The sequence below is a fragment of the Diadema antillarum genome, unplaced genomic scaffold (genome assembly GCF_040938485.1).
Source record: "Diadema antillarum isolate AM-2024a unplaced genomic scaffold, OU_Dant_1.0 scf00000014, whole genome shotgun sequence".
In the NCBI taxonomy this organism is placed as follows: Eukaryota; Metazoa; Echinodermata; class Echinoidea; order Diadematoida; family Diadematidae; genus Diadema; species Diadema antillarum.
In genome coordinates, this window is record NW_027270903.1 from 1,669,305 (window position 1) to 1,691,459 (window position 22,155).

At 38.1% G+C, this 22,155-nt stretch overlaps 1 protein-coding gene across 1 annotated transcript in view; it reads left to right on the forward strand.

The window, feature by feature from the left end:
* Positions 1 to 22,155, forward strand: part of LOC139723298 (calcium-dependent secretion activator 1-like) — a 97,895-nt gene that overhangs the window by 70,352 nt on the left and 5,388 nt on the right. The window contains exons 17-23 of the mRNA XM_071634561.1: positions 761 to 870; positions 9,678 to 9,834; positions 11,441 to 11,582; positions 12,003 to 12,158; positions 12,957 to 13,107; positions 15,364 to 15,522; positions 19,684 to 19,791. Coding sequence (XP_071490662.1) covers positions 761 to 870; positions 9,678 to 9,834; positions 11,441 to 11,582; positions 12,003 to 12,158; positions 12,957 to 13,107; positions 15,364 to 15,522; positions 19,684 to 19,791 — 983 coding nt within the window. The remainder of the gene's footprint in view (positions 1 to 760; positions 871 to 9,677; positions 9,835 to 11,440; positions 11,583 to 12,002; positions 12,159 to 12,956; positions 13,108 to 15,363; positions 15,523 to 19,683; positions 19,792 to 22,155) is intronic.

Genomic DNA, 22,155 nt, shown 5'->3' on the forward strand with positions numbered 1-22,155 from the left:
AAAAACAATAGCCCGAGTTGTTCACCAAGTACTGTACGAGCTGAAATTTTCGCTATGGTTTTATTTTTGCGAATTTTGCGAATTGCCTTTGAACTGCGAAAATAACAACACGCGAAAATAACAACGCGCGAATAGCTAAGTTCAGTTAGACCCTCGCAACCGCAAAATTAACAACACGTGAAAATGTCTTCCATGTAGCAATTCGCGAAAATATCTGTACGCGAAAATTTCAGCTCGTACAGTATATGCTGTCTATGTCTCTGTCTGTTATCTTTAAAACAGCCTCACACAATGGAATATCATGTCATGTATTTGAGTCAAATGAGACTTTGTAAAATATGTGTCATGTGCAGTTTGTCTTCCCTGTGCAGATTCTTGCAATAGTTTTTTTCTCTCTCTCTCACTTGAATTCCAATATAATGTGTACTGAAACATGATCTTTGTGTCCACATCAAGAAACTTACAACAATCATTGCCCCTTCTGGCCAGAGAGAGGCCAGTACTCAAGGATGACCACAGCAGGTGATGTAGTTGTGGTCTGGAACAAATACAAGATGCCATTTCCTTTTGTTCACACAGTCAGAATTAATTGTTAATGTCTAATTAACAATTAATTAAATAGAATAGTGCAGAAATCTTCTTGAAAGGTAATGGAACTGACCATAAATTAATTTGCTCTTCTTATTCCTTATCGTCTCCTTCTCCCCCATCTTGACAATTTTGCATTTCCTCAACCCCACCTGCTCCTGCTATCCAACAGAAATATTGAGCAGCGAGGATTTGTCCCCGGAGAGAAGACTGGAAGAAGTCATTCATCTGGCCGAACTCTCCATCGATGTTCTACAGCAGAATGAGGAACACCATGCTGAGGTATGATCACCAGTCTCGTGGCGCCTACATCAGGCATTGAATATTGCCACGGTCAAAAATATGTAGCAGGCCCTTTAGATGTTCATGGGGACTGCCAACCCTGGGGATAAGAGAAAGATGAGGGGTTGTTTGAGACCGGTTTAGAAGAAAATTGGTTTAGGTGCAGCTCCTCACAGTGAATGTGTACTATCGGAATTGCTTGCCTTTAGGTTATGCCAATAGTGGTCAGTGAATCGCACATTGCATTTACGCTCTGTGTTCATACACTTTCAAATTATGCACTCTAATTTGATTCAGTGATGCGTTGTTCTTGCATTTCTGCATAACAAATTCAAATACTTGGCATTATAATTTTTTTATGTAAGTTTTAATTTTGTATTCACTGTAATTCCCCACATTTTGAACTTATCACAAAATCCTATGATATTATGATTACTTTCAGAGTATGCATCTTACATGAATTTTAGATCTATTGCACAGTCTTTTGCTTGGAACATTTCTGTACCACACTAATGTTAAATGTGAACTTTATATTGGATTCATTATGTTCTATCTGGATTTCATTATCACTTTTAATCTCTGTATTTGCAGAATACTGGGCTGATATTGCAGTTTATAAATAATGTTTTGACTTGTCATTCAACTTAAAAAAAAAATCACAAATGACCTAGATTTAAAAATAATTTTCTATTTCAGCCAATAAATATAATAAGGATCTGATATAAAATGCAATCACTGAAATTTCAGCAGTCAATAACCCAAGCACTGATATTGGATAATGTAGGGGACTTGCCCATTGCTTGACGTGTTTAAGTTAAGAGTGTAGTCAGAGTCACATTTTTTTTTTTTTTTGGTCAACTTTTTGCACGAAATTATGTGGCCTGACCCATTCCTGTGGGCTGCAATGGCAGTGTGAGAGGCTGGCGATCCAAATCCCATGTTACCACGGCAACACCCCCATCATGGCTCACCATGGCATCACTACACCCACCACACCCTATGCTTATCCCCGCCCCCACAAAGTACCGGAGACGGTCACTTCACTCCCACCATCCCCCTACCCCCCTTCCCCTTTTAAATCCGTAGAGGCGCAAATCCACTTCACCAGATGTAGTTTGTACAGTTTGTAGCTCTGAGATATAAATGACATTTTGCTTGGAAGAATCATTGAACTTTTTACTTTGCCATATGTGTTTTGCTAGATGTGCATTCTCTTTTGGTTGCTTTTATGTAGATATAGGCTAGATATGAGTAGAACGTGTGTCACCCCCCTTTAGTCTTATTTTTGGTGACAAATAGAGAAGAATCTCAAAAGAACAACAATAAAAAACAGATGCTTTTCTGTTGCTATAATCACAATAGATATGGTAATGTCGTGTTTACCATACTGATTAATCAGTGATATATTACGCACCTGTTTATGAATGACATATGGCCTAATTTGGTATGTCATATATACAGTGTTTTGTATCGATAGAACATGAAATATTTCCCAGCATATTCATTTGTAAAAGATGCTTGAATGAAAATGATTCATCTAAGATTTCACACTGTTTTTATGTCTACATCACAGTACTGGAGACGTTATGTCCTTTGGTTGTTTGTCTGTCGAACCATTATCCATCTGTCAGTTATGTGTGTGTGTGTGTGTGTGTGCGCATGTGAATATATATATATATATATATATATACACAATTTGTTTTTGCTGCAATAACCTAGGAGTTACTTGAAGTAGCAGTATGAGTGTGTGTGTTTATGTGTCATTATACAAAGCAAAATTTAATGGATGGAAGGGGGGGGGGGATGTTGTAGGGTCAATGGTCAAAGTTTTTAAGAGTTAATGTTTTTGCACACTGCAACATAAAAAGAAAAAAAATTATTGAAATTAATGAGACACACATTGCTCTAATACAGAGTCATTCTGTCTTTTATTTTTGTATCTAGATTTTGTTGGAGGGAAAAGTCATATTCTGAGGCAGAACTTTTACCAGGATTGTTGTAATTCAAGACTTTCATTTATGACTGAATACACTTGGGCAAGGCAGGAATGTTAATTCTGCTTTTGTCAAACAGAGTCAGGGTAAGCAGCATCTGACGCCAGGATTAAGAATTCTCAGAATGGAGTTTACATGATGACATACCAATAATGTCACAAGAATTAAGTGTAGAGTGAACTATGATAGGTTAGATACTGCAGGTCAAGGTTAGGGACTCCGCGTGTGTCAACTGGCAGGGGTCAAAGTTCATGATGAATGACATAATAGACTTTGAAACCTTGAGCCATTAGCCTTTATGATAACAGGGGACAAAATCATGTCATCCTAATTTTAGAATTTCAGAACTCGTGTAATGATTAAAAACTTTCTCATAAAGACAACAGTGAAAATGTTATAACTTTGGTAGTAATTATAACGGTAGAAGTAGTAGTGACGATGATGCTAAAAATGACAATGATACTGAAAGTGGTGATTAGATGATGAATGTAGTACTAGTATCATCCGTTGTAGTAGAAATAATGATAAATCAAGATATTAATAATTGTAATAGTGATATTACAGAAGAGAAGATATAGCCAAAGCAAAATTTGGCAAAAGGATGAAACTGTACTCTGATTATATTATTCCTAGTCTGCAAGGAGCTGTGACAAGAAATTATCACTTCAATTGTTATTTGGTGGAGTGTGACTTGTGAATGCAGTGTTTTCCAAATCCATTACCCATGTACTGCTAAGTATTAACAGCAGAATGTCCTTTGTAGTTTGGGTTTGTTTTTATTATTCGTTGTGTTAAAGGTGCTTCCCCTCCCCCCTTTTTTTTTTGGTGGTGGTGGTGAATCCTTAATGACAGATGCAGATCGATTCCTCATCAGGTCAATAACTCTAATGAATGAGAGATTATTTGCAGCGATGTTGAGAGCAGCTATGTGTCTTTTGGTCGTAGAGATCAATATGATAATAAACAACACATTCAGTAGACTTTACAAAGAGATTTTATGGTGTTTCACATCCCCCACGAAAAAGAGATTCCGCCAGTTCGATATCTATGTTATTAAAACAAGTCCCGTGGAACAGAACAAAAGGCTGATGAGGTTCTGAGGAATATAGTTGTGTGCAATGTTGATCCATTCTTCACACCCCACCTAACCTACTCCAGTGTACGTATGTGTGTTGTACTGATATGTTAATGAGTGTGAATATCAAGTAATTCCTTCTCCCACCAAGTTTGTACTTCTTATTAATAATGAGATGATCCTTACCTTTGCTGACAGCCCAGTATCCGACCCAGACTCCATCCATGTACTTGTAACATGTGCCCCCTCCCCCCCCCCCCCATCCTGCTCATCAATCAGATGTCCAGTGCTGTTTTTCTTCGTAATCATGACTGATGTTCAGCCAAGTCAAGTACTGCTCACCCCACCCAACCCAACACCCGTCCTATTCCCCCTGGTCTGTTTTCCCTTGCCTTACTCAAGTTTGGTAGTACCCTTCTGATAGACCCCCTAAACCCACCTACCTTTGTGCAGGAACACCATCCACTTACCCCTCACTCTCACCCCGACCCCTCACACAGGGCGATCCCAGATGATGAGAGGTTCCAGTACATCAGCCATCAGTGCTTACCCAGTGTTATTGTCTTGCCACACCCCTTCCCCTCCCCCTCCCCCACCCTTCTTGTACCTTGCTTTACATTCTTGTGCCCCACCCATGCAATGAATGTGGCCATTGGCCAGTCATTTCATATCCAGCTTTTTTTCACCCATGTATTGCATTATGACATTCCATTTGCATCTCTCATTTTTCCACTTTTTCCCACATCTGCTATCCAACAAAAAAATAAATTACACAATCATTTCATGAAAAATTTGCAGCGTGACAAACCCAAAGAATCTAAGGTACATTTTTATTCCATTTTCTTTTTTTTTCTATACTATTCCAGTTATAATCATTTATGTGCATTTGTTCCACTTACCTACCATATAGCCAAATTGTATTTACTCCAAACTAGAAGAGTACTAGCTGTACCTTTTTAGAACTCCTGATTTATAGTTGATTTGAAATTGTTCTGAAACCTTGTGAGATGATATCCAGTTTTCCCCTATAGCCGCTTGCTTAGTCTCCCGCCAAGTCGCATTGATTTATTGGTCCAGCAGCTTCAACATTTGAGTTCTGTTTATAGCATGCATCCACACGTTAATCATTCCCTGACTTGTGTGTGCTTTCTCTCTCTCAATCTCTCTATCTGTCTGCCTATCTATTATCTATTTATCTGTTTATTTATTTATCTATCTGTCTGTCTGTTTGCCTCTCTATATATCTATCTATATATCTATCTGTCTATCTATCTATCTATCTATCTATCTATCTACATGTCTATCTGTCTGTCTATCTATTTATCTATCTATCTATCTATCTATCTACATGTCTATCTGTCTGTCTATCTATCTATTTATCTATCTATCTATCTATCTATCTACCTGTCTCTCTGTCTATCCATTTATCTACCTATCTATCTATCTGTCTGCCTATCTATCTATCTGTCTGTCTATCTAGCAATCTATCTGTCTACCTATATATGTATCTATCTATATACTGTAAGTCTGTCTGTCAATCTGTCTCTGTTTATTGGTCTATCTGTCTGTCTTTCCCATTTTCCTTTCTTTCTCCCTTTCACACTTTCCTGATGTGTCATGGAAGCTATAGCCATCATCTTTATCAAAGATTCAACTTCTGTCATTTTACCCCAGTCTTCTAGTGGGACCTTTTGTTATTCTCATTTTGTATGCGTGGGATATGTTCATCATGTTACCCCTCGTTTTTCTTATGAATAATCACATTTGAGAAGCTTGCATGAATCATTATGAAAGAAAAAAACGTGTTAGCATCTATTCGTGTGATTTGGTTAACTAACAGCTAAACGGAGTATATTTTAGTGCCAGAGATGTAACAGAAACATTACTAATATCAAATCATAAACCTATATTCTTGCCTGATTTGAGAGATATTGGGGGTACTTACAGATGGTTTGACTCTCCACGGAAATTGCAAAATGCATTTATGACTTCAATATAATATCTTTTCATCTGTCTCCCAGTTATCTTGTTGTGTGTTATCACATGTGTCCAGTATGCATTCTGTGGCTGTCAAAGTAAATTGCTACAAACATGACTTTTATCGTGGCAAGGTGAAGTACACTGCAGGATAATACAGCCAAAGTTCATCTTTGCCAAATTTGAATTTCTCGTTCATAACACAAACAGTGGAGCATTATTTTGTATGCTTAAGATTTGCTTTTGTTCTAGAGCACGAGATCGGCCATTGATTGGTTTAGGTCAATCCTTTTCAATTTTAACTTCAATTTCAATATGTTGTTTCTCACACTTGTAGAAATGTTTAACAGAATTAACAGTTTAATTAGCGTAGAATTACATTACAGTAGACAGCAAAGAAATATGTATCCATGATTATACAATCGCAATGTGCCATTATCATGTTTTAACAGGCACAAGATTATTGTATGACTGTTGAACATAACAGCAAGGGTGGGCAAAAAGCTTTTATACACACAAAAAGTTCTTTTGAAGCTATATTTCGATATAGCCATAGAGCACAGAGACGCAGAAGGAATGAATTTTATTTCAGTTTTCAATATGAGACAGATTCTCTGAAATCTTATCCAATAATCAGGATTTTACAGTACAGTGCTGCCAAGTGTGCCTGTTTCTGTGAGCTGCTCCCTGACAAAAGTTAACTGTCACTCTATTTGCTAATAAAAGAATATATAAGCCTTCCTAATTTTAGCAATTGCTATTGCCTGTAGATGTGTATGTAACACAGGCATCTCTGCATTTTCTCGAACCTCGCTGATTTTAATGAATGAATGTTGGCAGCTCTGGAAATGCTCTCTCAATTTCTGCAATTTCCTCCATGACTCAAAGTCTGCACATATGAAATGTGTAGAGAATAGTTGCCATGGTAACACCCAATGCTGAATCGAAAGGATGAGAATGAGAAGAGACTCCTTAAACTTTTGTGTAGATTTATTTTGTGTGTGTGTGATGTGCGTGTTTGAAAATGATACTTTTGGCTGCTTTGCATGGACATCCATTGTAACTGCTCTTCTTGTGGTGGTGAAAAGATATGCATGAGATCAGAGTGAACTGAAATAAGTTTTAGATGGGCAGGCATGGTTAAAGTGATCTTTATTTCTTTATTTATTTGTCTCTTCTTTTTTTTTTCGAATGTGAAACATTTCCCACTTTCATACAATCCTTGCACGGTATTTCTTCTTTTATTATTAAACAATCTTAAATGATACATCCCTAGTGAAAATATGACTTAGAAAATTTTGTTGATTACCTTCCTGCATGAAATGAAGAGCTCGTTTGTCAGCTTGCTTCGGGTTTTTGTTCATTTTTTTTTAAACTCCTTTCATTTCTTTGCTTAAACATTTTTTTTTTCTCTCAGCTGACCCCCAAACATGCACTCCTTAGCTGCCTTCAAGATAATGACCTTTGAGCCTGATGAACATATGCAGATGAATGTATACATATACAAAATTAACATTGCCAAAACAACATTTATTTATTGGGATACTGAAAGGGATATTACCAGTTTCCTTTTTTATGAAGCATTTCAATTTACCTTTAATTATTGGAGTATATCACAATAAACCTGCTATTTCAAAGAAAAGCCAACAGTGGTATGATTGGCATTCAGATGTATTTTCCAGTGTTGCACAGAGGAAAAGGTGCAAGTCTCCCCATGTAGCCAAAGCACCCACATAATCACTTTCTTTCATGCAAACTGAAGAAAAATACACACCTCTTGCACAATGTTAAAAAGAGTAGGTATTTGATGTCAGTAATTTTGCATCAATTGAGGTAGTTTTGGATAACAATAACGGCGTGTATTTTGGCAAACCATCATCTTTTCTGATGCACTCAATGTTATTCAAAGAATGATTTCCGTTATGCTTCCTTTCTCAGATCATTGAATATGAGTTGCAGCTAACAAAACATATTTCTCTTCAAAATTACTTACTGTACTTTCCAAAGCATGCAAAGATATTTTAGCTCACTCGGTGTGAATTTTCCCCATTATTCTAAAGTGACAAAGTACATGTACCTTTATATTACTAATTCTCTTGCTTGCCGTAATAAGTGCCATTTCATAACTCCCTTGCACAGCAAGTTCTTCGACTCCCTTTCTACAATGCTGCACTGAATGTCGACATTGAATGATGAAAAATATTCCTTTTCATCTTACAAGCATGTTGTTAAAAGCGCACTACACTAGCACACCATTGAATTGCTCGTGTCATGGGCAACTGTTCTGCAAATTCTTTGGATCCGCCTCTCTCTGTGTATTCCATCAGGCTTTCACAGGAATCTTGTCATTCTCAACAGTATCTCCATTAAGTACATCCTTTTTTTCTTTTGCTATTATCAGTATTTTTATATCAGTCTTATCTTATCAGCTCATTGAAAAACATACACCCAGAATTATCTCAGCATTCATTTTTTTTTTATCCTCCCATCCTTGTAACCAGCAAAACCAACAAAGATTTAACAGGCAACTTCATTCCTTCCATATGAAATGGCCAAACAATATTTACATCCAATTCATATGATAAATTGTCATCACTACACAGACATTTTTGTGACAAAATAGACTTATTCATACCCAATGCATTGCTCTGAATAATTCATGCGGCGATAAAACATGTTTTGATATTCTAGGCAATTATAGCATAATGCATTGATTTACCCCTGGAAGAAAAAGTATGGTTAACTTTGTATGAATCTTGATGTCGTGGCTTTTCTGAAATCTACATTTCTGACTTGAAATCTGTATTTTGAGTTGGTTGCAATTCTTTTGAGAGACATTCTTTGCACCCTCCTAGACTCTGTGTAACTTAATCCTATTTGTTTGACAATAACTTTGAGTTGATGTTGTATGCCCTGCAATATACTCTGCACTAAGCTTGTATTTATATTGGATAAAATTGTTTTCGTCTCATTCAAGTTTGTAATGTATTACCCTGTCTGTGATATATTGGGACTAATACAGCTATGTTAACTTCTTTTTGTCTAAATGAATGATATGCAAATTTAGCCAGGGACATATAATACAAAGAGTTAAGGTTAATACTCCATGTTTTCAATGTTGCTGGGTTTACACACTTTCATTATGATATGCAATTTATTGTCAAATAATCTAACCAATGCACTATTATACGTGAAAAGTAGTATCATACGATGACTGCAGTTGCCAAGTATGTAGTCATAATTTATGTAAGTTTCATATTCTATCGGGTTGTGTTTGCTGCTGTAGAATTGTAAGACTGATAAGTTTATTTTTGATGAGTGTACTGAAAGAAAGAAAAACAGAATTGGATTTCAATACTAGCACTCAGTTTTTTGCATTTTTCCATGTGCCATGGTAAAAATTCATTTTGAGACAGACATAGTACTTCTACATCGTATGAAACAAGTGGAAAGAGTCCTTGTAGTGCAGACAGCAAAGGGATGATGCTGATGAAGAATCCTTCTAAGCATAATCTACATTGCAAGTATACCATGTTGTAGACAATATGAAGCAAAGCGTTTGTTTGTTTGTTTGTTTGTTTGTTTTTTGCACATATGACGTACATGGTACAGATATTCAAGGGTCATTACATAACCAGTGCACTCTTTTCCTCAACTTCTCTTCATAGTATGTCCAGATAATCATATCGTAGAGAGAAAAACTGTCAAAAACAAGAACAAACGCCAAAGATTATAACCAGCCTGTCCCCTTCTCTGTGCAGGCATTTGCATGGTTCAGTGACCTGCTCATAGAGCACGCAGAGATCTTCTGGTCCTTGTTTGGCGTTGACATGGACGCCTCCCTGGACGTCCAGCCACCGGACACTTGGGACAGCTTCCCGCTCTTCCAGCTGCTCAATGACTTCCTCCGATCAGAGCGTGAGTTTTTAAAAAAAAAGAAAAAGACAAAGATGGCCCCAAACTCCCAGCCCACACTTGTCCATCCATGTGAAGAAATGAGAAGGGAATGTAAGAAAGTAAGAACAAACTGCAGACTTTCTGTTTTATTTGGTAGCTTTGTACAAGGTAGGGAATAATTTATTTCCCTTTTAGACATTTTGTGCCCTTAAGGCTCCTGTAAAAGCATTGGGGGTCAGTGGATCATATTTGCCAGACTTTATGAAAATGCTAATCACAGTAATTTTTGGCAATTCCCAAATGTTATATTCTTATTAGTTGACATGGAGTAGTGATTCAGCTCTCGGTTTTAAGGGACTGTCCAGTACTGGTTAAGGTGAGGATTCAGGTTTGTAATCATTTTTTGGTGAGATAATTAGAAACCTCATTATTATGAAATATGAAAGAGCATGTAAATTTCAAGAAGGATTCAACATGTATTTGATGAAAATTGGCCTTGAAATGGCTGAGATATCCAAAGAAGCAATCCTAATAAAATTGACAGGCCACTACTTTTATTAGGATCTCTTTGTTTTACGTTGTTTTTAGATATCTCAGTCATTTCAAAACCGATTTTCATCAAATAAACTTTTGATTTCCCTTAGAATTATATGCTCTTTTACATTTCATAGAGTGGTTTCTAAATATCTCACAAAATGTTACAAGCTGAATCCTCACCTCGACTAGTACTGTACAGTCCCTTTAATTGCACAATCCTATTTTGTCAGGGCTCAGATATTTCATGTGCCCCCCCTTTTTTTTGGGGGGGGGGGGGGTCATATTTGAGGAAATGTGAGAATTATGTGCACTGAAAGAGCAAAACTGGCATAGATGTGGAATCTCCAAAGCAGAGTCAGGTTTGAAGTGACTAGCGTTCTTGAAATGCTAGTATGTTTTTGCAGTGACCACAGAAGTGTATTCATACAGGGCTGCCAGTGAAGATTAAAGGTCCTATATCCCTTTTGCCAAACAGCACAAAATTTTGCATGGTTGAAGGATAATATGTCTACCAACATCGTGTATGAAATCTCACATAATACACCTCAGGATTTTCAAGAAAAGACATGAAAAACTCATCGCTGTCACTCAAGAATACACTCCCCTTTTGTACTAAGAATAGTGGTTGGAATTTGAATTAATTCACTGGAAATCTATATAATCAATTTTCTCTCTAACATTAAGAAGTTTCCAGTTTTATTATTCTGAGGAAAGGTCTGAATTACCTACCTCTACAATATACCAGCTTATGAAAGGAATCTAATTTCCAGGATTGCAAAAGGGACTTGTGTACTTTGAATGCTTCCGTTAGCCTGGATATAGAGAAAGCATCATATAAATTCACAACTGACTACCCTCCATCTGAATAATATTTTGTAACATTAAGTCACTCATTCATTCTTCACCTCTTTGTCTTGTTCGCAATGATGTTCTGTTTTCATCCACTTTGTCACTCCGTGACCTGCTTTTTCTTTCAAGAGAGAGAGAGAGTCCTTTCCCCTCATCACAGTCTAATTCATCCTCTTTTTTTTCTCATCCTCTTCCTCCCCCTCCTCCCCTCCCCTCCCCTCATCCTCTTGGGATGATGTAGCGACACTCAAGGGTGGACGATTCCACGTCAAGCTCCAAGACACTTTTGCTCCTCAAGTCATCCGCTACGTGGACTTGATGGAATCATCCATCGCTCAGTCCATTCATCGGGGATTCGAAAAGGAAAAGTGGGAGCCCAAGGGGTGAGTAGAGGTGGCCTCTGTGACCAAAACTTGACCAAATAATTAATTCTCCTGTATGGGCAGTGGATCTTGAGCAGAGTCGATCAGTCTTGTACAGTATAGGCAGACTGAAAAGGAACAAGCACCTCCCCCATCACCATGGCTACTCAGCTTTGTAAGACTCATATTTATGCCAAACCAAACACACACCCACACAGATATACACATATCAAAGAGTCACATAATCTTTCAACAATTTGAAATGTCTAGTGAACACAAAACGTATTATAAGCACATTGAGTGTTTAAAGAGGACTGGTGTTGATATCAGGGTTACTTTATCTGCAGGTTGATGCTTGCTTAATTTAAGTGAAGTAAAGAACTTTATCCCAAGCAAATTCATCATTGCGTTCTGTTTTGTTGCATCCCATGTCGGATGCAGAAACGGCACTGAGACATCGGAAGATCTGTTCTGGAAGCTGGACGCACTCCAGACGTTTGTGAGAGACCTGCACTGGCCCCAGCAGGAGTTTGCTCTCCACCTCGACCACAGACTCAAACTGATGGCAGCAGATATGATTGAGTCCTGTGTTGTCAGGTAGATGATTGTTTTTCATAATTGCATTCTTCATTATCCATTCTCTTCCTCTCCCTACTCCTCTTCCTTCCCCTCCTTCCCTCCTCTTCCTCCTCCTCGTTTCTTGCTCTTTCTCTCTTCCTTCTGCCTGTTTCCTCCTTCTACTTCTTCTTCCTTTTTCCCTCCTCCTTGTCTTCCTCCTTCTCCTCCTCCTTCTGTCATCCTCTCCCTTCTTTTCTTTCCCTCTTCTCCCTCTTCATCCTCTCTTCATCCTCTCTTCCTCCCAATTTTCTTCTTCCTCCTCCACTATTTCTTTCTCCTTCCCTCCTCTTCCTTTTCTTCTTCTTTCCCCTTCCACTTCTTCCTCCTCTTTCACCACCATCCCTCTTCTTCCTCTTCTTACTTGTTCCCTTTTTCTTATCAATTCTCCCCTTCTCCCTCCTTTTGACCTCCCTCTTTTTTTATTTGTTTTTGTCATGATCAATAACAAACGATGAGAAATGCTTTTTGAAGCTAAAATCCAAATACCATAGTCAGTACCGTAGGTCTGGGAGAGTTTATCATGAAATGCATGCCTACTAAATTTGAGACAGTATATTAATAGTAGTTTCTCAAACATCGTCATTCCAGGTATTCAAATATCTCTTTAATAACACACTTTACCCAGAACCCAGTTTGATATATTTGAGCTATGTATGCTCATGAATTTTGTAAGTAGCTTTGATCCACGTACCTGCTGGTACAGTGATTGCAACCTGTTCCATGATCGAAAGACTTTGTTTTAAACCATTGAAAATGCTGTCCACATGATTCTGACAGAACTATGCAAGCATTTGAGGTTTGGATCAAGAAAGGCCGCCAGAACAGTGACTACCGACTGAGCACGGAGCTCTGTGTGATGATGAACGTACTGACCGATGCCAAGGATAAATCTATGAAGCTGTGTCCACCCACCAAGGACTCAGAGGCAGTGAGTGGACCCATCTCAATTATAAAATCCTCTGACGTATGTCACATATTTCTTGTCTCTGGTCAGGCCATTGCACTTGAATCATGTCTCAGTGTAGTTAAAATATCAGACAAGAGTATAGGAAGCCACACACAGTACTGATTAAATGTTTGGGTGCCAATGCATTTAGCTGTGACTTGCCGAACTGCTGTGTCAGCAGCTGTTTTGAATTGTTTGTTGTTTTTCCCTGCTCTCCCCACCTGGTAAACCTGGCCACAATGTATAGACTACAATTGGTATTCAGTGGTACACATTGAGACTTGAACTGGTGTCAACTGGTAAGCAGTGCAACTTCAACTGGTGTAGACTGGTACCAGTATGACTTCAACCAGTATCAACTGGTTTTCATAAGAATTGCTTATTTTGTTACTGGAAAATTGGGGTTGCCTTCTGGTTTCAACTGGTACCAGTTGAAGCCAGTTAAGACCAGTTAAAACCAGTAAAGACCCGTTAAAAAAGTTATCTGGTTTCTACTGGTTTGTACTGGTTTTTCGACCTGGGAAAATAGATGACCTACTTGGGTGTAACGTCATATGTCACCTTGCTCGCTGGCTATTGTGATGTAGTGGGGACTACAAGAGGATTACACAGTTCCTACATTACATATATTCGTTTGGGACATCTGTCTCATAGGCACATTCACACGCACTGCATGGAAAAGAGAGATTTTCATTGCGATTCAAATAGCTCTTTTGCTCCCTTGTTCACACGTACATGGACAAAAAAATAGTGTGATGTCTGCACATGCAGATATTCTAATGAATGGTAGTTATTTAGACATTTTTGCAAAATTGTTAATTCCACCCTTTTTGGGTCTTCTCCTTATTGTGGTAATTGCAAATAAGCACATGACACAAATATTTAGGAGGAAGTGTGACTTTTAAAACAACCGACATTGTTAAAACATTGCTTTAAATGAGCTAGTCAGTACTGCTAGCATTTAAAACAAGCGAGTGACCACCATTCATAATGTCTATGGCATTAGGGCTGCTAGTAGTCGCTTGATATTGCAGCACTAGTGTTCTGTCCTGAGACAGTGCATGTGGGGTAAATTTTTGTTTTCATTTTTGTTAATATTTTTGTGTGTTGGAATTTTTGCAGTCATGAACCTTTTCACAAAATTCATGAAACTTAAAAAAAAAAAAAAAGAAAGTAGAGAAGGAAGACTGCGCAAACTTTGCCCTACCAAGACAGAGAATATGTAGGTTTTCTTAAAAAGTCTTGATTAACAGTATTCTGTTATATATGTATTCAAGAAAAGTGATTACTCCATTGATGTTCTCACTCTGTCCTCTGTGTAGCTATATTCCTTGCATTATAAGTAATCTTTTGTGTATATGAGCAGGGGCGGATCCAGGAATTCCATAAAGAGGGGGCGCGTTTACAAAATTAAAGGGGGGCGCACGCACCCCTCCCCATTTTTTTCTTTTTATTTCTTTTGTTTCAACAAAAAATAAAGGGGGGGTGTGCGCCGGTTGCGGTCCTCCCTGGATCCGCCACTGTATGAGTAGTATTGATATGATGATAGGGTTGAGTAATTTTCATATGTTATCACCCTTAACCCATTTAAGACTAGTCCCCAGTATACTCGGGTAAGTATCTACATGTATAGGAAATGCGTGTTTTAGCAAAATTAGTTCGTCCTCAACGGGTTAAGACCGATGTCTACTTTCTTGTACATTACATGGCAATGTAAGGTTTTGTGTGATAAACTATAGAAAGACCAGTCGGTGTGATAGTCATTAAAGCAGTATATTCATTCGTGATATATGTATTCTGTAGGGTTATTTTAGTGAAATTTGACCAGAGAGCAAAATAAGAGCAAACACAAGCAAAAAAAGGAATAATCACCGAATCTGGAAAGTTGAGTTATCTTGTTAAAATCTTGTATTCTTATTCATTGCTTCCCCTACTCAATCATATCGGAGTCAACTAATCTGAAGATCTGTATTCTAATTCCCAATAGGAATTGATACATTGCTCAACCAGTTCCCACACTCCCCACACTCCCCAGAAGTAACAAGCTTTATTTTTTTTTTTTCATCGCACAGTAAAAAAGCAAACTGCTCATTGAACACTCTTTTATAATTTTCTTGCCAATTTGCTGAAGGGGTGTTTTCCATTTGGCACTTGACCGATCTTACCGTTCTCTTTTTGTGTTTGTGTGTGTGTGTGTGTGTACATGTGTCTGTACATCCGTCCTCTTGCTTTTGGCAGCATCAGTATCACACCAGGATAGACGAGGAGATCAACAAGACTTCCTACAGCGTCATTCAGCTGTCCGTGCAGAAACTCCGGGGGGTCCTGGAGAATGTACTGTCGAAGCTGGCACGCTATGACGAGGGAACTTTCTTTGCGTCAATCCTCTCATTCACGGTAACCACGTCAAAAGCTTCTCTTAGTGTTTTTTTTTTTCCATTTTCTTATATTTTATTGTAAGGTCATAGGTACGTTTGCAATTGTTTTGTAGTTGTTAGCGATATTTTATCATAAGTTTTATTACTGGAGGTCATGTACACTGTTGGAAGTGTAATCTTATGCAATTGAGAGAGAGTCTTTTCAGAGAATAGTCTTTGCCAAGGAAATCTCAAAGAAAACATTTCCTATTGGTAAAACTCTGACCAGTCAAGGAATTTGGAATAAAATGTGCATCAATTAATTCTTCCAAGGGAAGTGTAGCCTAAGATTTTTTTGTGTGCAATCACGTTTACTTTTTTTTAATATATATAGATACGCTATTTGATGTACAGTACATGTATTTACCCTTTATTTCCTACTTTGGTCTGACCTTTGTCATCATACTTTTTTTCTTAATGCTTATCAGAGAAAGAAAATTCGCACAGACTTGGTAGGTCATTCAAATTCATCCCACTTACTCCCTCTAAAAATGCTATGAAACAGTTTCTTTGCAGTCCAGAACACTGTATTCTTCAGTTATGCCTTTAAGTCCAAAGTTCACCTGCTTGACAGACTGAAATTGAAAAACAAATTACTGTCATCAGGAGAGAATCAGAGGTTTCTTTGTCGAGTTGGCATGCAGTTTTGGAAGCCTTAGGACAATGCACCTCATCAGCTTGTCATATTGCAAAGAACAAGGCAAGGCTGTTGCTTGAAGCCAGATGAAGCTCGCACTACGAAATACCTTGAGATCTATCCCCAGCACGTCTTCACTGGTACTGAAGCCAGGTTCTCCGCTGTGGAAACCACAGTCTGATCAATCAAGGACCAAGTTTCACGCGACGTCTCAGATCTACAGTTTTCTGGATTGCAAAGAATGCTGTTTGATGTATTGTGACGGACTTAGTAAACTTTTTTTTTTTGTTTTTTCCTGAGTGTGTTTCCATGGATCTGTATCGTGTATCCAATTATCGCAGTCAGACCCTTTGTCAGTTTATCTCGAAATGAGACCCTGTGGCTGCCACCCACCAACTACCAGAACCACACCCACAAACTCACGCCAAAGTAGAGTTAATGAAGAGGTTATGTTATGACAACCCCAGTCCTGAAATGTGTGCTTTCAGACCTTCCAACTTCTGTAATGTTGTAATAGAAAGAGAGTTCACCCCTTTCACAAGTACCCGGTGCTGACAGCCAAATCTATCTTTACGCCCCTCTTTTGTTCACCCCTATCTCCCCTCCTAAAACTTTTCCTCTTCTAGTGTCTGGAGTATCTCTGTCAATCTGTTTTAAGCTTCTGGGCTACTCTAGAAGTGACAGTTCTTTTGCTTTAGGCTGCAATGCTAGGCAGGAGAAGCAGTAAAGTTTACTGTATGCATGAGGGTAGCAAATATCCTGTTGCAACACAGCCAAGATCCATTGTAAGGAATGCTTTGACTTTGATAGATTTGTGGTAATCTAGTGTTTATTCAATTTTGAGGAGTAATATCACCCCATCTCTCTTATCAACAGTGCAGTTCCAGAGGGCGTTGACTAATATATTGACGATGAATATTGATGAGGCTTAGTGTGTGTATGTTTTACACCTGTGATACAAGAGGGGGTAGATTAAAAGCTGAGTGAAACATATATATATAATGAGAAACGAATATCTTACATTCTGGATTCATTTATCCTGATGTTGGAATTTAAATTTGATAATGGGCATGGGGCAGTATAAATCTAACTGACGCCTCTTTCCTATCTTGGTGATAAATGAATCTGAAAGAACTTTTATTTTTTTCTGTCCAGTTTGTCATGACTAGCAAAAGGGGCTGACTGACATGAGCACTAGTCTTTTAAAATAAAGTTGATTAACATATCATTGAATGAATCAAGTATGTATCGATTTAAATGAAAAAGGAAGGAATTGAAAGGGATGCTAGTCATTTTGAAGCTGTTTTATTTCTGCTCAGAGTGCTGTTTCATTTGGTTAGGGTATAGTGATAGTAACCCTCACAGAATACCATGATATGATGTGAGAGATATTACAGACATGACAGACTTTATCAAGACTAGCTGTAGTCCAGAGTTCGGTGTGGCATGTAAACGTTGCCCGATCCCAGACATTACATGATTGGCATGTGTCTGTGTGACGATTCAGTCTTTTCCACAGTTTTCATGGCAACAGTCCAACAAACCCAAGCGACGTGTAAGTCTGTGAAACTCCTCTGGACCCTGTTTCAGAAAGCACTCTCTGATTTCCCCTCTCCAGTCGCAGCCTGCGGTAATCGCTCTTCACCCTATGTGAGGCAGCTAGGCAGCAACCAATCAGACGCAAGCATTGTAGTCGTTGCTATAGAAACTGCAGTCAAATGACTCTGCTGTCACAGTTTTGTTGAACTAACAAATACATGTTGCAAGATGACTGGTTTGTCACCATGCTGCTGGGACGGTGCCATCAATTGCTGCAAGCTATGATTGCTGCAAAGTGCTTTCTCGAAACGGGGCTCCATGACGCGAGTTTCGAAGCTTCTGGAAGTCATTATCATGGTTGGATAAGCACGATATCTTTGCTCTATCCCGGGACTGCATGAGAGTAATGTATATTATGTGTATGACCCGAATACTCTATTTAACAAATATATTTACATATTTATGTGCATATTCCTGTGCAGCAGATACCTGCCAGTGGTATGTTGCAATATATGAGGGACATCGAGTGATGCTCATCTACATGCTAAAATGCTGCTATTAATATGTGCCACTGTGTCACTTTCATATAAGAGCTACTCTAGGTATAAAGTTCTATCTTTTATCTACTGAAATCACTCTAATATGTCCTCTTTTGTTCTTGATGGCTGTCTTCTCACTTGTATTTACTTTGCATTACAATTTATGTTATTGGACTTTTTTTTTCTCCTGTCTGTATAATTAATTGACTCTTTCAACATTTTACTCAGTTCCCTAACAATCTTAATCTAGCCAAGGTTGATTATCTATCTCAATTATAAGTGGCATTTGTATTTTACTGTGCATATCTTACTAACCCAGTTTTTCTTCTGTGGTAGATATACAGTGTATTTTCCTGTAAGTGAAACTTTTGTAGCACACGTATTGTACATGTAGATGAATGCACAATGTAGATATCTACTCTGTTCTAACACTTTTCACCAGACAGGTAATTAATCTCACAGTCTTTACGATACTCAAACACTGCAAAAGATTTATCTGTGCTAACTTATCAAATATCTGTTTAATCAAAACTTGTTCTAACATTTTCCATTATCCAGGCTACTAACCTTGCATTGCGTGTGCATTAATACAGACCGTCATTTTACCGATATACTGGAATGGTCTTTCCTGAAGACATTCTCTTTGTACAGCTGTTAGATTTTTTATCAAAAGTATTATCTAGTTGACAACACTGTCAAAAGGAAGTCATCTTGCATCGGGGGAGACCATTTGTTTCTGATAGCAGCCATGCAACTCACTTCAAAAAGGGAGCATCTCCATGAAAATTTATACAGGAATCCTGTATGGTAGATTTCTATAACTCTGGAATAGGATGGAAATGTATTTTCTATACCCACAAACTCATACATTCATTCTCACATGCTATTTGTATACCTACCTACGTTTGCTTATTACTAATGATAAATCATTTGTTGAGCGCAGAAACGATATCTATATATTTTACTACGCCACAAGAGCTCCTTAACGTTATTTTGCTGCACAGCTGTCCTGAATAATCTAAATAGATAAATATGGAATGAATACTATGTGTTTAATCTCAAATGTGTCACTGCCATCTTGCAAAAATTCAGAAATGTTTATAAATCTACAGCTACAAATTAATTTGCAAGGCCAGCTTTGAACATCTAGACAAGTACAACAAATGTGTCTCAAAGAGGAATATATATATATATATATATTTTTTTTTTTTTTAATTTTTAAAAAAAAAATCAAGCAGTTGATACTGTTTTGGCCAGAAATGTGTATCATCCAGTGGTAAAGAATCAGTTGCATTTTACCATGCTATATTACCTAGTATTTCCAAGGACTGACATGGTTCCCAAGACAGTGATTAGTGTCATTTTTTGTCATTGATGATGAGTTGTTCATGAAGCCACTACTGCTGATTACCCCCCACTCCCCCAGAATCCAGGGATGGAGTTGGCCGACGACTACGTGGAATTCATCCGAGATAACCTGGATGAAATCAGGGAGCGTGTCCATGACGACGAGTTCCTGGCCAATCTGTTTGAGGTGAGTCGGAAAGATTTCTTGGCATTTTACCGAACTTTTATTTGCCATTGTCTGTTTAAAAACATGTGATGGCAGTGAATTATGCTGGATTGGAAGATGCTCCCTTTTCACTGACTTCGAGTGATACCACACTGACCGATTGGCTTGTTTAATGGTAGTATACCAGATTGATTAATTACGATTTGATGGTAGCACACCAGACCAATCGTTAAGATAGTTTAATGATGATATACCAGACGGACCAGTCAGATGGTGGTATGGTAGCATACCAGACTGACCAATTGGATGGTGAAAAATGGTAGCAAACCAAACTGACCTATCAGGTGGTGATGTGCTAGTGTATCAGACTGACCATTCAGATGTGTAATGGTAGCATACCAGACTGACCAATTGGAGGGTGAAAAATGGTAGCAAACCAGACTGACCTATCTGGTGGTGATGTGCTAGTGTATCAGACTGACCAATCAGATGGTTTAATGGTAGCTACTAGACTGACCAGTAAGATTGTGTAATATGGCAATCAAATGTTGAAATCCTCATCTCATAACCATTGCTGGTTGAATATCCGCTAATCAAACTCCATTCTTTCTCTTTAAAAGACATGGAGTTGCATTTATTCAGTTTTTGGTTTGCATAATATGGAGGTGTGAAGCCACATGGCAATCTTGTCTGAGCTGTACCCATCAAACTCGAGATTCACTCATAGCACTGTACTGCTTCGTAGAGTTGTTAAATAATCATGGACTAGGCCACTTTGCTCAAGATTCAGTGAAGTCCTTATTTTTTTTCTTGTTTTTGTTTTATTTGTTCTTTTGCATATAAGCACCACACAGCCAGTCGATGATAACTTGTAGCATGCACTTATGAGCTATTTTTCCTCGTGATGCTTACATTAGAAGCAATATGATTGCAGTGCAGTAGCTAATTAATGAACTTAGGTAGTTCGAGATCAATCAGGGACCAGCTGTGACCATGACCCACCAAATAAGATGTAGTCTGTCACAAGAGGGAGACATTCACCACATTTCACTACTTCACATACTAGTGAAATTTGCTGCTGTATATACTGGCATGAAATTCTGCGGCCCCCCTGTTTTCTGTTGATGTACATTTCTAGCCTGCTCCTTCATGTTCTTATGCTTCCATTGTAAGAGCTCCAGTTTGAACAGCTGGATTATTTAGATATGAAATGATAGACTGGAAATTTAAAAGGACTAAGCAATGCAAATGCATACTGACCCAATATGGCCAAAACAGTGTCTGAATATATGCCATGTATATTTTTTGATAATGATATTTGTACTATTTTTCACCAGACTACTCTGACAACTTCAGACTAAACAACAATATTTACATTTGTAATCCCACTTAGGATCTATTTAGTTTCTTCACAGCGCTTTATACCACATCATCTATAGCACAACTGCTGTATGTGCATACACTGTGCATATATCTGTTTTATACATATCTATATGCCCTATCTATTTAATTTCTCTTTAATTGCTTAGCCAGGGCTCCACACTAACTTATCTTTTTGGTGGCCCGATGGGGCCACCAAAATCATCAATTTCAAATTTTTGGTGGCCCGAGAGAAAAATTTGGTGGCCCGAAAAAAACCCCAATAAAAAACATTAACTCACTGCATGCATTTATGCATTTCAGGCACAAAAAGTTACAAATTTATTGACATACTTTAAAAAAAATTTTGGTGGCCCGAGGCGGGCCACCAAATCTGCCCTTTTGTGAAATTTGGTGGCTCCGGGCCACCGGGCCACCGTTAGTGTCGAGCCCTGGCTTAGCAATATATTGAAATGCTACTTCCCTTACACTGAGCATAACTTCAATGTTTCACTGCAATGTCTTTTTGTGAATCATGTTAGTAAAATGGCAACAGGCAAGTTATGCTCAGTTTGGGAAAGGTGAGAATTTGATGCTGACAAGATGACCATTTCTGTAGCAAAATTCCCATTGGACCTCACAAGCATTTGACTTAGTAATGTCACACTGTTGTCTACCCTCTAATTTTTGTGCCTTTCAGAGATGAACCCTGTAATGGGCGTGTGAGAACGAGAAAACGCCATTTGAAAAAAAAAAAATTATGATAATAACTATAGCGCCCCCAGATACAGCTTTATGATTAATTACAATCCCCCTAGTTACCTGACGTGGTACAATCCTTTATGTTCTCATCCACACAGTGTTGTATTCATTATATGAATGTCATATCTCTCATGCTGCACATGCAATTCTTCACTGTTCATATTGTACATCAGGAATGCACTTGCTGCGTAAAAGCAGAATGCACATACTGGTATACGGGGACTGCACCAGCAATGTTTTGTATCATGTGATGTATACCTGGGG